This window comes from Lepidochelys kempii, chromosome 3 (assembly GCF_965140285.1).
Source record: "Lepidochelys kempii isolate rLepKem1 chromosome 3, rLepKem1.hap1, whole genome shotgun sequence".
In the NCBI taxonomy this organism is placed as follows: domain Eukaryota; kingdom Metazoa; phylum Chordata; order Testudines; family Cheloniidae; genus Lepidochelys; species Lepidochelys kempii.
The window spans coordinates 131,535,454-131,548,820 of NC_136382.1; the positions used below are offsets into that span (position 1 = coordinate 131,535,454).

The 13,367-nt window shown below is 42.8% G+C and overlaps 1 protein-coding gene across 2 annotated transcripts in view; it reads right to left on the bottom strand.

Moving 5' to 3' along the window:
• The window catches only part of GALNT2 (polypeptide N-acetylgalactosaminyltransferase 2), a 154,116-nt gene that overhangs the window by 54,032 nt on the left and 86,717 nt on the right, over positions 1-13,367 (bottom strand). For both annotated transcript variants that reach the window (XM_073338037.1, XM_073338038.1), the window contains exon 3: positions 9,532-9,685. In XM_073338037.1, coding sequence (XP_073194138.1) covers positions 9,532-9,685 — 154 coding nt within the window. The remainder of the gene's footprint in view (positions 1-9,531; positions 9,686-13,367) is intronic.

Below are 13,367 nucleotides of genomic sequence, written 5' to 3' on the forward strand. Positions count from 1 at the left end.
GGCAAGGCAGAGACCTTTTTTGAAGATTTTAAAACTTTGTTAAAATTGAAGCTACAAGCTGAAATTTAAAAGCTGCCTGTGTCATGTTAGTGCTCAGCATTGTTACCACAGTAACTTCAACTGTACAGAGGCATCCACCATGATAACAACAGTTACTGCTACTGTGAGGGGCCATCAAAGCCTACTGTTATATGAGCATACCTGATATCATGGAGATAGTTTAAAAAAAACAAAAACAAAAAAACGGATCCTCTCAGTGTTGCCTTCCATTTGTCCCAGGCTGCTCCTATCTGTCTAAACTCTCTCCCTCTCCCCACCTCAAATCTAATTTCACTTTTATGACTAAAGAAAATACCTTTTGGAAACTTGTTTAATTCCTCTAAACACCCTCAGAATTTAAAGAAAAGATGAAAATTCTGTGCTGGTAAAATGCCTTGCTATTTAAATAAATGTCAAATAGAAGTTAATATATCTACAAGCTTAACTCGTAAAAGCAGTTTAAGGATTCCATATTTAAAAAAAAAAATGTAGGAAGTAAAGAATGAGATAAATCCTCATATGAATTCCCCCCCTCCTTTTTTTTTTTAGAAAAGAATTAGCAACTTATTCAGAGAAAATATACTACTTCCACCCAAATCACCTGCAATTTAGCTGGAGCCAACATGACGCTCAGTGACACAAACTCAGATCTTAAAAGCATTTCTCTGTGTCTGTCACTCTATCAAATATTTCAAATCACTTTTCTGTTTCCAGGCTGATGGCATGATTATCTTTGCCCCAGTTAAAAGCAACAGACTCACTTCAATTTTGACATATGGTGGAAACTGGACAGAGCAGTCAGTGGATGCCATTTTGAGAACTACTCTAAAAAACTAAAATTTACAGAGGGACTGTCAATTTTTGTTCTAATGCAAGCTCCATGTGATAAGCATAAAACAGAAGCAGCCCTTTCCCAGGAGCATCTTCCTTGTTGGCTTCCTATTCCCTGGACCCTTCTAACTCTCCCCAGAGTAGGCTGTCCTTATAGGATGATTTAGTGAAAAGTGATCAAACAGACCTATACATCCTACATACAGTCAACATATGGAGTTCAACAGCATAGGAAACCATTGTGGGAAACTCTTTCAATCCACCTCAACAAAAACTAGCTGTTATAGAGCTTTTCAATCAGTAGATCTCAAAACACTCCACAAAGGAAAGTATCATCTCCATTTTGCAGATGGAGAAACTAAGCATAACGAAGTATATCATACATCTACTCTAGCCAAGTCCAAAGGATATCAGCTATCACAATTCAACACAAAAGGAGGAACTCTCCAAGATGCACATTACCCAGTAAGATCATTAAAATTATAACAAGATGGGGGCTGAGGTTTTATTTTTTAAAATGAAAGTGCTGTGTTGAAACAGATGTAGGATTAGATTTCTCATGCATTAAAGTTTACCTCAAAAAGGCAAATAAAAGGCCATCTCTTTACAACTTCTCAGTACACTGTAGGCAAGTTTCTCCACTTTACTGAGCTCTGGTCTACACTACAAATTTATGTTGCTATAACTGCATCGCTCTGGTGTGCGGAAATCCGCACCCCTCAGCAACGCAGTTATACCAACCTAACTCCTAGTGTAGATAGTGCTATGTCGATGGGAGGGCGTCTCCTATTGACATAACAACCACTTCTCAGGGAGGTGGAGTACCTGCACTGATGGGAGAAACTCTCCTGTCAGCATAGGTAGCGTCTTCACTAAGCCAATGCAGCTACATTGCTGAGAGTGTAGACAAGCCCTCAATACTTTCCTGGCAGCAACGGAATTCTTCCTGCTTTCCAGAATGATTAACGTTACATATACAAGATCTTCTTCTAATCAGCGTGCCTATCACAAGTGTGAGGAAATTTCAGGTTGCTATACAATTTGTAGTTACAAATTGTTAAAGAAAACAAAGGTGATGCCAATACCTTCCCCATCCCCCTCTCTTCTGCCTCTCCTAGCTACTCCCATCTTTAAAGCACTGCCATGTTTAACTAACCTAACTACTTCATTTCTGTATTTTATCTAACCTACTTATGATTGACTCCATTAATTTTAATATTTTTGGCACTAAGTATATTTATTCAAGAGCTACAAGCAAGCCACTCGTTTCACTTTGTTTTCCTCAAGTTATTGAAGAGCTCCACATTGTGAATGACTAATGATTTAATCTTGATTAAATAGGTTGCACCAACCTTGCTTACACTGTATTTAAAGCAAAAAAGTCTTCAGAAATCAAGGAAGCAGTCTGCAAGCTTTTATTCTGAAATGAAATAACTTTACCTTCATACTTTTTTTTTTCCACACAGATGTGTTTGATAGAGTGTTTTGAACACTTGATAAAAACAGTTTTTAAAATCTAAATTTAACCACCATCCCTTTAAAAATCCACTGAATGCACAACCCTGGGGGAAAAAGTGCTCTTATTGATTATTTCTTCCTTTAAAAGGCAGTAAGTTTGAGGGCCCCTTTTTCTCAAGGCTGTTTAATTATGGTACATAGAAAGTGTATTAGATCAATTGTTAACATGCAAACTTCCTTTTGCATTTCACTTTACTTTCAAGGAGAAGTTCCTGCCACAGATTTCTAAAAAAGGCTTTATTGTATTATTGAAGAGATGTGCTTAGTTGTACTGAGAAGAAAGTAACTTACTTGTGCTTTTCATGATCTTTGACACCCCAAATGCAGACAGAAGCATCAGATTTTAGGCTTCACTCAAGAATTAAGAGTCCATTAGCTCCTGTACCAGCATGGCAGTCCTTCTCTTGGCCCTCCCTCTCAGCAGGTGTTTGTATGCTGCAGGGAACGGCCGATGTATTCCTGACGGCTCACTGGTGGATGCAACAGTATGGGTTGAGAAGCCTCAGGCTCAACAGAACTCAGGGAGTAAACCTATCAGCATTAAAGAAGGGGAGAAGGCTTGGGCTGAAATTTGTTATTGGGGCAGAGAACGACTCTTACTAGGTGCACCTAACACAATGGAACTATGATTTCAATTGGGGTCTCAAAGTGCTACTGAAATGCAATTATTTGTTTCTTTGCAAATAAAGCCAATCACCACAAAGGGGATGAGCTTTGGCCCTATACAGTGTGTGGGCTGTGTTTTGAAGTGTGGGAAAATCACCTGTTCACAGGCCACCTATGAATCCTTTAATTCCCTTCCTGTCTCCAGTATTTTTGGCAAAGCAAGTGAGTAGGGAAGGAAGAGGGAGCACTTTGGAAGACAACCAAAAAGATTGTGGGTTTATTTTCATCTGGCTTCTATTCCATTCAGATGCAGATTTCAGTTAAGCAGTCTTGTGGGGAATGGATAAGGAGTGCAATGCCCACAGTTGAGTGCTCTTATGTGCAGCTTGGAAAAGCGTGGTTGTTCAGAACACATCAACCTGTTCTGGTTAGTGAGCCCATCTATACACTCATAGTCTAAGACATCTCACACCCCTACTAGAATGCATTTCCACTGAATTTACAAGCAAGTCAGGCACTCTCCATTTCCTTTCTGCTTTTTAAACAAGGCACCAAAGTCTCAGATTTCCTTACAGCTACAGCAGAACATAGAGTCAGTTCCATTTTTGGCTCAGAAAATGTGATGACAGAAGTTGGAGTTTAATATCAGGCCTATCCTTTTTCAGGAGGACTGCTTCTGAGCGGACTGCTGAACAGCACTGGGGTTGTGTATGAAGGTTACACAATTACCCTTCTCCTGTTCAATGAGAATACAAAATGGATGGATTAAGCTGAAATTTATTGTGAGGACCATCAAATCTCTCAATGAAGGTTCTGGGACATTTACTTTTCCATTTGGGGACTGTTAAGTGCTAAAAGTGGATCCATTAGCACAGGGGTTCTCTACATTTTTCTTTCTGAGCTCTCCCTCCCCGGCCCCCATGCTATACAAATTCTATAACCCAGAGGGGGCGTGGGGGTCAGGGCTTTAGCCCTGCAGGGCATTGGGGGTGGGGCACAACTCAGGGCTTCAGGTGCCAGATGGGTGGGAGAGGGGCCTCAGGTTTCCTGCCCCAAAGGATGCTGGGGGGACCTTGGGGCTCCCAGCTTTAACCCCACGGGTCGGCTCGGGACTCACGGACCCCCAGTTGAGAACCACTGTATTAGCACTATGCCAATGTTCTCAATTGTACAGAAACAGCATGAGATACTGAGATGAAATTGGCATGCCTAAATACCAAAATAGTAGTCTACAGTCAGCACTAGAGCAGATGGATTCCAAAAACCAAAGAAGTGTGGGTGGGAACAAACTAACCGAGATGAGAGCGAGAAGAGCCACTAGTACTAAGCCAAGACACTCTAAGCTCTTGAAGGTGATAACAGAACACAAAAGAATAGACCCAAGAGTAAGACGTTGGCTACACTACAAAATTAAGTCAACCTAAGTTAGGCTATGTCTACATAAGAGACCTTACAGAGGCACAGCTATACCACTGCAGCTGCACCGCTGTAATGTCTCCTGTGTAGCAGCTCTATGCCAACAGGAGAGAGAGCTCTCCCGTTGGCATAATTAAACCACCTTCAATGAGCGGCTGTAGGTATATCGGCAGGAGAGCATCTCCCACTGACATAGTGCTATCCACACCAGCACTTCTGTTGGTGTAACTTATGTCGCTCTGGGGGTGTGTGTGTGTGTGTGGTTTTTTTCCACACCCCTGAGCGACATAAACTTTACTGACAGAAGTGCTAACAGACATAGCCGAAGGTCGACGTACAGCCACTGCTGCTCATGGCCACACTACACCCTCTCTGTTGGTGGTGCACGTCCTCACTGGGAGCATCTCCACAGACTTAACTGTGTGGGGCATTTTGGGGCACCCCCCTCCCAGGGCCCACAGTCTGAGCTATACGCCCCCGCCCCCCCCCACCCTGGGGCTCACAGCTGTCAGCCCCATCACCAGGCCGCTCCAGCTGGGACCCCTGGGGTGGGTGGGCTCCGGCTATAAGCCCCACGCAGGGCTGGCAGCCAACAGATGATTTAAAGTATAACGCAGTGTCTACACAGACACTGTGCCGCCCTATCTACATCAACCTAAGCACTACCCTCTCGTGGTGGGAGAGTTATTAGGTGGGTGGAGTGGGCAACTTACGCTGGCAGAAGCAACATTGCAGTGTAGACGCTTACATAGTTAGGTTGACACAGGAGCGTGCAAAGGAATTTAAATTTCACTGCTTTTGGAGGGGCAGGTTTTGTGCTGCCGCCACAGCACCGGGGCTGGAGGAGTTCTGTGCCTCTGCCAATTAATTCGGGGGGAGGGGGGGGGCATGTCCCAACTTGTCCCCCTTGTGCATGCCCCAGGTCGACATAAGGCAGCCTATGTCAATCCAACTCTAGTGTAGACCAAGCCTAAGTCACAAGACCATCAATAGGTCAGCAGCTGTAAAGCAACCACATGTCATCTATCTTATAAGCCAATGGACTGACAAGAGTTTGGCAAAGGGCTAGACACCGCAAGAGAGCTACTTCTGTTTTCGGCAATTATTCTGCCTAATAGTCTCCAAAAGGACTATTTTTGTTGCCTCCTTTTTTAATAGGTGGAGCTCAATTCCATTACACTTCTCAGCTACCCCAAAAAGCTGTATTATTAGTGGAAAGCACAGATGTATTAAAAACATCATTTTTTCAAAGACAAATCTAATTCAAGTATTGGGATAGGTGGCCACTATAACAGACTTTATTAGAAAAAACTGACGCAAACACAGATTTATGCCAATGGTTCTCAAACTTTTGTACTGGTGACCCCTTTTATATAGCAAGCCGCTGTGTGCAACCATCTTTTTAAATTAAAAAGACTTCTTTACATATTTAACACCATTATAAATGCTGGAGGCAAAGTTGGGTTTGGGGTGGAGGCTGACAGCTCATGACCACCCATGTAATAACTTCACAACCCCCGAGGGGTCCTGACCCCAATTTTGAGAACCCCTGATTTATGCCATGTGAACTCAAAAGGCATTCTGAAAATGGAACACAATTTAATTAAGGACACACAATATAACTATACCTGTAGAAAGTAAAAGGATAAATCTATTTTTTCTGTAGTTATAGGGGTAACAAAGTAAGTTAATTCTCAAATTTATATGTTCATTCTAATAATCCATGATCACAAACAGCTGAGGACACCCTCTGATCCAAACATTTCTTTTGGCACATTCTGAAAGAAACCACAGAACATTAAGAGAAGAAGTACTTGTGGCACCTTAGAGACTAACAAATTGTTAGTCTTTAAGGTGCCACAAGTACTCCTTTCCTTTTTGCAGATACAGACTAACACGGCTGCTACTCTGAAACAGAACATATAAATATTTATAAGACTATGTGCAGCCTGAAGTAAGGAAAAGACAAAACAATTCACAATTGTAACCATCCTTTCTTATCACCCAGTCCTCAAGGAGGGAAGGGGGAAAAAAAAGACTTGTTTTTCAGTTTTGGTTGGGCTCCTGTAAGTTTAGCCTCTTCAATCTATCAGCCAATTGGATTTCATTATTCCATTTACTAAATGTGTTCTAGGTATGCCCCAGACACCAGTGTGGGTTCTCCAGCATTCTTTCCTGGCCATTTAACAGCACTGAGGGGGGAGAAGGGCTGGATCAGAAAGGCTGAGTACCTGACTCATTCGTCATTCTAGAATTCTGTGTTAAATGCCAACTCCTCCCTTTAAAGAAATCAATCCCTTTTTCTGTTCTTTCACTTTTTAGAATAATCACTCTTGATGTCCAGGGGAGCATAGGTGGTTGCTAAATTAGGGTCATAATGTGCCACTCACTGAAATGCCAGGTCAGTTACTGTCCAGAATGTTGTAATTACCAAGAACAGCTGGTAATGAGAACTCACTAGTTACTCACATAACCTCTTCCTATAAACTGAACTCCAGAAGAAAAAAAAATAGTGACGACAAAGCAATCTTCATGCTAAAGTGCTCTTTACTTCACAGAAACTAAACAGCTTTTCCATCATCGAGCACCAATACCATTCACTACCAATAGCATGACTTAATGCTGCTCAGCTTCACATGAAACAAAAAGACAAATCCCGAGCTTATGTGATTTGATCACACGAATATGTTCATCTGATAAATCAGTATCCCACACAGCAACTCTTCATTTCACTACACCAAGATAGTTTTATGGAAATATTAAGTGTAAACACCAACACTGAAGCAAGTTTATGTATGACAAGGGACTCTGGGAGCCACTTTCAATTTTGAGTGTAATTTACAGCCTTACACTTGGAGGTCTACGCACACCATTTTGAAATACATACAGTGGTGCTGGAACCCTTATAACAGTGGGGGCACTGAAATCCAGCCCCTTACTCCTATCCGCAACCCCCTCAGCTGCAGCCGGGAGCAATGCCGTGTCTCGGGGGTGGGGGGGGTGGGGGGGAGACACAACCCCAAACAGGGGTAAGAGGGAAAGGCTGGGGGTGGGCACAGGGCCAGGAGCAGAGCCCCAAGCATGAGCCCACAGACGAGACTCCACATGCAGAGTCAGAAGTGGAGCCCCGGGAGTGAGGCTAGCGGCTGGGACCCCAGGAGCGGGGGGCTGGGTGCAGGGCCCCAGGCATAGGGCCAGTGAGTGAAGCTACTGCCCCAAGAGCAGAGCCCCAGGCTCTGGGTACAGGGCCAGCAGCCAGGACCAGAGCCAGGGGTACAGGGCCAGAGGCTTGGACTCGAACCCCAGGTGCAGGGCTGGGAAGCAGAGTCCCGGGCTTGGGGCCACAGGCTGGAAGTGGGGCCCTGGCCCGGAGCCCTGGGCGTGGGGCCAGCAGCCAGGCAACAGGGCTGGTGGCCAGGACCCAAGGACCCAAGCCAGGACCCAAGCCAGTGGCCCCACGTAAAACCTGGGGGTGCTGGAGCACTCCCCGCACTCCTAGTTTCCACACCTACGTATACATATTAAAAATAAGGTTTCTTTGTCTACAATACTATATAACTAGCTAATCTTTAACAGCTGAAGAATCATATCCTTATCCAGTGACTCTGCAATAAGACAAAATATAATACTGGGTTTTGTAGTATCATGAATAATGCAAACCTTGATAAGTCATCCAGTGGGTAACAAGTCAGAAGATTTAGCCTACGTGTCCTCAGTGCTCAAGGTTCACACAAGGTTAAAATGGGCAAGAGGGAAATGCTCGAAGTCTCGTAGACATTCCAAAAGTATAGTTTTAATGCTCAAAAAAGCTAAAGACGACACATATTTCTCCCCCCACCCCCACAATCTACATTGCAATCCATTGTCAAGAGCGTGGTCAGCAAAGAGTCTCCCTAAACTGATAATGAAAGTGGTTTTCTCCCATCTAAACTGTTAGTTAAGCCATTTTCAGTATCAGTTCAGAGGGAACCTGACTACCACTATCAGCAATGGATCACAGTTTCTTTGAATAGTCTCTATCACGTCTAGAGACACACAGGACTGGTTTAGGTTTAAAATTTAGGTCAACATAGCTACAGCCATCAAGGATATGAAAAAAAAAATCCATACCCAACTGACATAGCTACACCAACTTAACCCCCAGTGTAGATGCAGCTACATAGATAGAGAACTGCTTCCGTCAACCTAGCTACCATCGCTTTAAGTGGTGACATTTCTACAGTGACAGAAAAACCCCTTCCATTGCTGTTAGTGCGTCTACACACCATGGGGTTATGCCGGCATAGCTATGGTGCTGTAGCTACGCCAGTATTGTCTCCGTAGTGTATGCACACCCACAGACTTCAAAGTTAACACCCCACTGACATAAACTGAGGTAGTTCACACCTCTTGGGGCAAACAAGTGTGCCCTCTTCCTTATACTAACTCATGTGCAGGTGAGCTGCTCACTACATGTGCACTCACGACATGTCATGGAGCTCTCTTATATTCCTGTACACTGATACCCAGTCGTCCCACTGCTTTGTGAATCCACTGAATGTTCACCCGGTGTATTTTGGGGCACAAGCAGTGTGGAAGCTACCATAGCCTGAGGCTGGAGCAAGAGTAGGTATACACGTGTGGATTCTATCAACCCCCAGACCTGAAGGAATTCCATGAGGCACAGCTCAGCTACTCAGGACGGGATTTGAGCTTCAGACAGTTCATGACTCTTCCTGAACCATCGCAGGCAACCTGCAACAGAAGGGCTACAGTTTTTGGCATTTTGCTTATTCTGCCTGGGATCCAGTAATAGCAAAGCACTAGACACACACACACACTACAGAACGGCCACCAGGTCTTTGTCAACACTAGCAAAAACAAGACATGTAATTCACCACCAGTTCAACTGGTGATAAGAAAAGTAGAAACTGTACAGTAGACAAAGTGCAGGCAAGCTTAAACATTTTTTATCATGTTTAAAGCCAAGTCGTAGCATCAGTCCAGGTGCTTGGGCCAGGAAATTCTCATTTTTGGCAGTTTAGACACAACCGTGCAGGGTATAGAAGAGACCTATGCAACTCAAGAGCCATAAATTAAGAGTAACTGATTAACTCAACAACTGCTGAGTTTGGCACTTACTGATCATGCCTGGTATCGGGTATGTTTCTGTCCATTTGCAGTTTGTCACTTTCTACTTGATTGAACTTATTACGAGCGTATGGGTCTTGACCAGATCGGACCATAGTGACACCAACATAACTGTCTTGATCAAAATCTTGCCATCGAACTTTTCCTAAAAAGGAAGAAACCCAAAGTTAAATATTTGCATCACAGATCTGAAGCATTTAAGCTCTAGTTTTCAAATGTCTGAAATCAAAGTTTTCACTTTTACCGGATCAAAGTGCTTTAAAATAAATGAAGCTTTAACACTTCAATGAGGCAGGCAATACACTTCTTTTATATCTGGGTTACACTAATGCACAAAGTTATTTGCTCGGAGTCACACAATTGACTAGTGCAAAGTTTCAGTAGGAAATGAATTAATGGTATTCCGACTCCTAGTCCTGCTGCTACTGTAATCACTAGACCATGCTGCTTTCCTCAGTTACAGGTTTTAACCTCAGGAACCATATGTTCCACTTTAAAAGGGCATTTCCACATCAGGCAGCTGATCATTCAAGCACAGATTTACACCCCAAGACAGACACTTAATTTTTCCAGTTTAGATTTCAATTAACTTCACTAAACCAAACCTCTATGGTTTAATTTAGCCAGTCTCATATTTAAAAAATAATGATTTGTATCTCCATGCTCTAAAGGTTTGTTCTTCATAAACTTGGTTAAAAGTAAATTTTATAAGTTATTTTGTAAGACATAAATGCTACCAATAGTTAGGACACTTGACCACTTTCTGATATGAAATACATGAACTAGTTGGAACACTTTGTAGCTTTTAGGTTTTGTCATGAGCAGGTTAACTCTTTACTAAGGAGCACACTATGCGATCCCTGGTAATACAGTACTGGCATGCTTATGGAGATGTATGCTTTATCCGAAGCCTGCTTCTTCTAACATTGCAGTAAGGAATTAAGATAAAGCAATGTTCTCTTCTGAGAGGATGAACACTTTCATAAAATTACTGATCTTGTGATATACACCAGAAGCTTGGTTTGCATCTAGAAAACAAATGGTAAATTCTCTGTTCTTAATTTTTATTTTAAAATAAATTAACCTTCCTTATATGGCCACTGACAGCCAACCTATTGCAATGGTACAGGATTTATGCTTTCTGACTCAAAACCACTTGAGCACAAATAGTGTTACCCCTAACAACTAATTGCTATTTTACTGCAAAGTGTTCTTGAAGGCACCATATTAAAGTTGCTGTGTAGCACCAAGCATGCTGCTGACACCAAACAAATGACGACACAAAGCAACACTCTCTTGGGGTCAGTGTGTTTGATAATTAACATGTTCACAAGAAGTTACGCTTCACTGGGAGTTTTTCAAAAGCAACACAGGGAACTGTCATTTCAGAGGTATTTTTGGGAAAGTCCAGTAAGTGGCAGATTGGCAGAGAGTGTGTCATTCTCTTGGAGCACCCCATGGATGCTAACAAAAGTTTTTAGGCAAATAAAGCATATACCTTAGGATACTTTACCCATAACCTGCTGCTCTGCTTCATGGGTGTACTAGTATAAGGCCTGGTCTACACTGGGGGGGAGTGGGGGAGAAGGGGGGAAGAGGGAAGAAATCCATCTAAGCTATGCAACTTCAGCTACGAGAACAGCATAGCTGAAGTCGACGTATCCTAGACAGACTTAGAATCACTTACTTTGCGTCCTTGTGGCGCGAGATCGACGGCCATCGTTCCCCCGTCGACTCTGCTTCCGCCTCTCATCCTGGTCAAGTTCCGGAGTCGACAGTAGAGTGATCTGGGATCGATTTATCACATCTACACTAGACATGATAAATCGATCCCCGATAGATCGATCGCTACCCGCTGACCCAGCGGGTAGTGTAGATGTGGCCTAACAGGCATTCATTAGGGCAGCCAGAGATTGGTCAGACATTTCAAATACACCTTTACTGTTGCCAATTTGCACAGTGTGCAAAGTGAGTTAGGACTGTCTGTTACACAACTAACTGAAGATATAGCCAACCAGAATTCCACTTGGAATTTCTGCTGGAAAATAAGACTGATACCAAAATACTGTGTGAGACAAAAATCCATCAAGAATGGAAACAGTTTACTGAAAAGAAAATCACTGAGTAGATTTGAGATTCTCTAGAGTTTGAGCCATCTGAGGAGCTGATGAATGAAGTTAGCTCTGACCAAGCCTGCGGTGGTGGTGTTTGGAGTTCAAATACTGACAGTTTACCTGAACAGCAAGTACTAGTGAAAAGCAGAGGAGCCATGGGAAGTAAATATTTTAAGACAGTCTAGTCACAGAGAAAGAACATAGATTCCTATATTTTGAATTACAGGTTTAAGAGCTATTCAATTAGTTCAGATTGAACACCTCCTACAAATGAATTTACCTCCCAAAAGATGCTGAAGAAAATATGCAGAAAAGCCAGAACCAGAGAGACCAAAATGTAACAGACTGAAAAACATTTATTTAGCACCTGTGAAGCGAGCAAGAGGGGAGACTACAGCACTATGGGTAGAAAAACAGATTTTCAGCTTCCAATTAGTGAAAATGCAACAGAGGGAACACTTTGTAGCTGTCAAAGCCCAACCTTAAGAGTGGTAAAAAGAAACTTCTATGAGTCTTCCAAAATTTCTCTCAGGACATTTTCAGGGATCTACCCTTTGAAGTCAGTTCTACACTTGAGAATTCTGACATTGCAAACACTTGCAACATCTTCACACAACAGTTTGCAATAATGCACAATTGCTCCTATTTGAAACAAGGCTTATCACTTCTCCTGCCCCAAGTCACTCAGCACTTTTGCAGAGACAGCATATACCATTAGTGCTAATGCTGCAGCTCTACCATGGGAGCTGATTTTCCTAGCAGTGTTCCACAATACCCCTGCAAGCACTCCAGTAAACAATATGTGCAATATCACTGTGAGAGATATGGCAAACAGGTATATCTCGAGACCTCTGTATCTAACATTAGGAATGTTATCTGTATATTTGAGTGAGCCCTTGAAAGCATGAAAAAAGTCAGAGACTATTATATTGAGATAGACCAGGCTCTATGGGCACGCATGATACAAAGAGCTGTGAATGTTCTAAGTATTTGTCTGTTCCTGGCTCACCAGGTGGTTTCCCTGTGGAATCATGATGGATGATCAACGCAAAATCCCAAGGCTGGTTATGCAGATACCCAGTGTTTGACGCCTGACCACCTGGGGAAAGGGACAGTGACTGGTTGTACATGTTTCAGGAGACTTTGAAACTAAAAACAGGAGGGTTTGGATATAAAAACAGAGTTTGAACTGACATAAGGGGCTTCTTGGGCTACAAATGGACATGACCAGATAACCAAGAGAGGCAAAGCCTGACTGAAAGATCTGAAAGACTTTGGAACTTATCAGGGATTCCAATTCCTGTAAACTGATGGCAGGGGTGGGGGCTTCTGGTGAACTTAACAGGCATTTAATCCTCTTATTGTTTTACATGTTTTCAAGGTTTTTTATCCTAAAATAAATGTACTCTGCTCTGAAAGAGCTGTTTGACTACTTGGAACTACTGGCATACACTGGTCAAAGCCCTGGAAGAGAAAGCAACAAGCAGGTGTTGGACTCAGACTTGTGGAGATAAACAAGGGGGCTGCAAGTCTAAACCCCCTGGGTTAAGAGGGAGAGGGATATGTGTCCCTGCTCAGAGAATGGTGATGGCTAGAGGCCTGAGAGGGGATTCCTTGAGCAGACCACAGAGGTCAAAGATTTAGTTAGCCCAAAACTGTGACAATCACATATACACCTGATGATTCATATTAAACTACAGTAACTTCAAATAT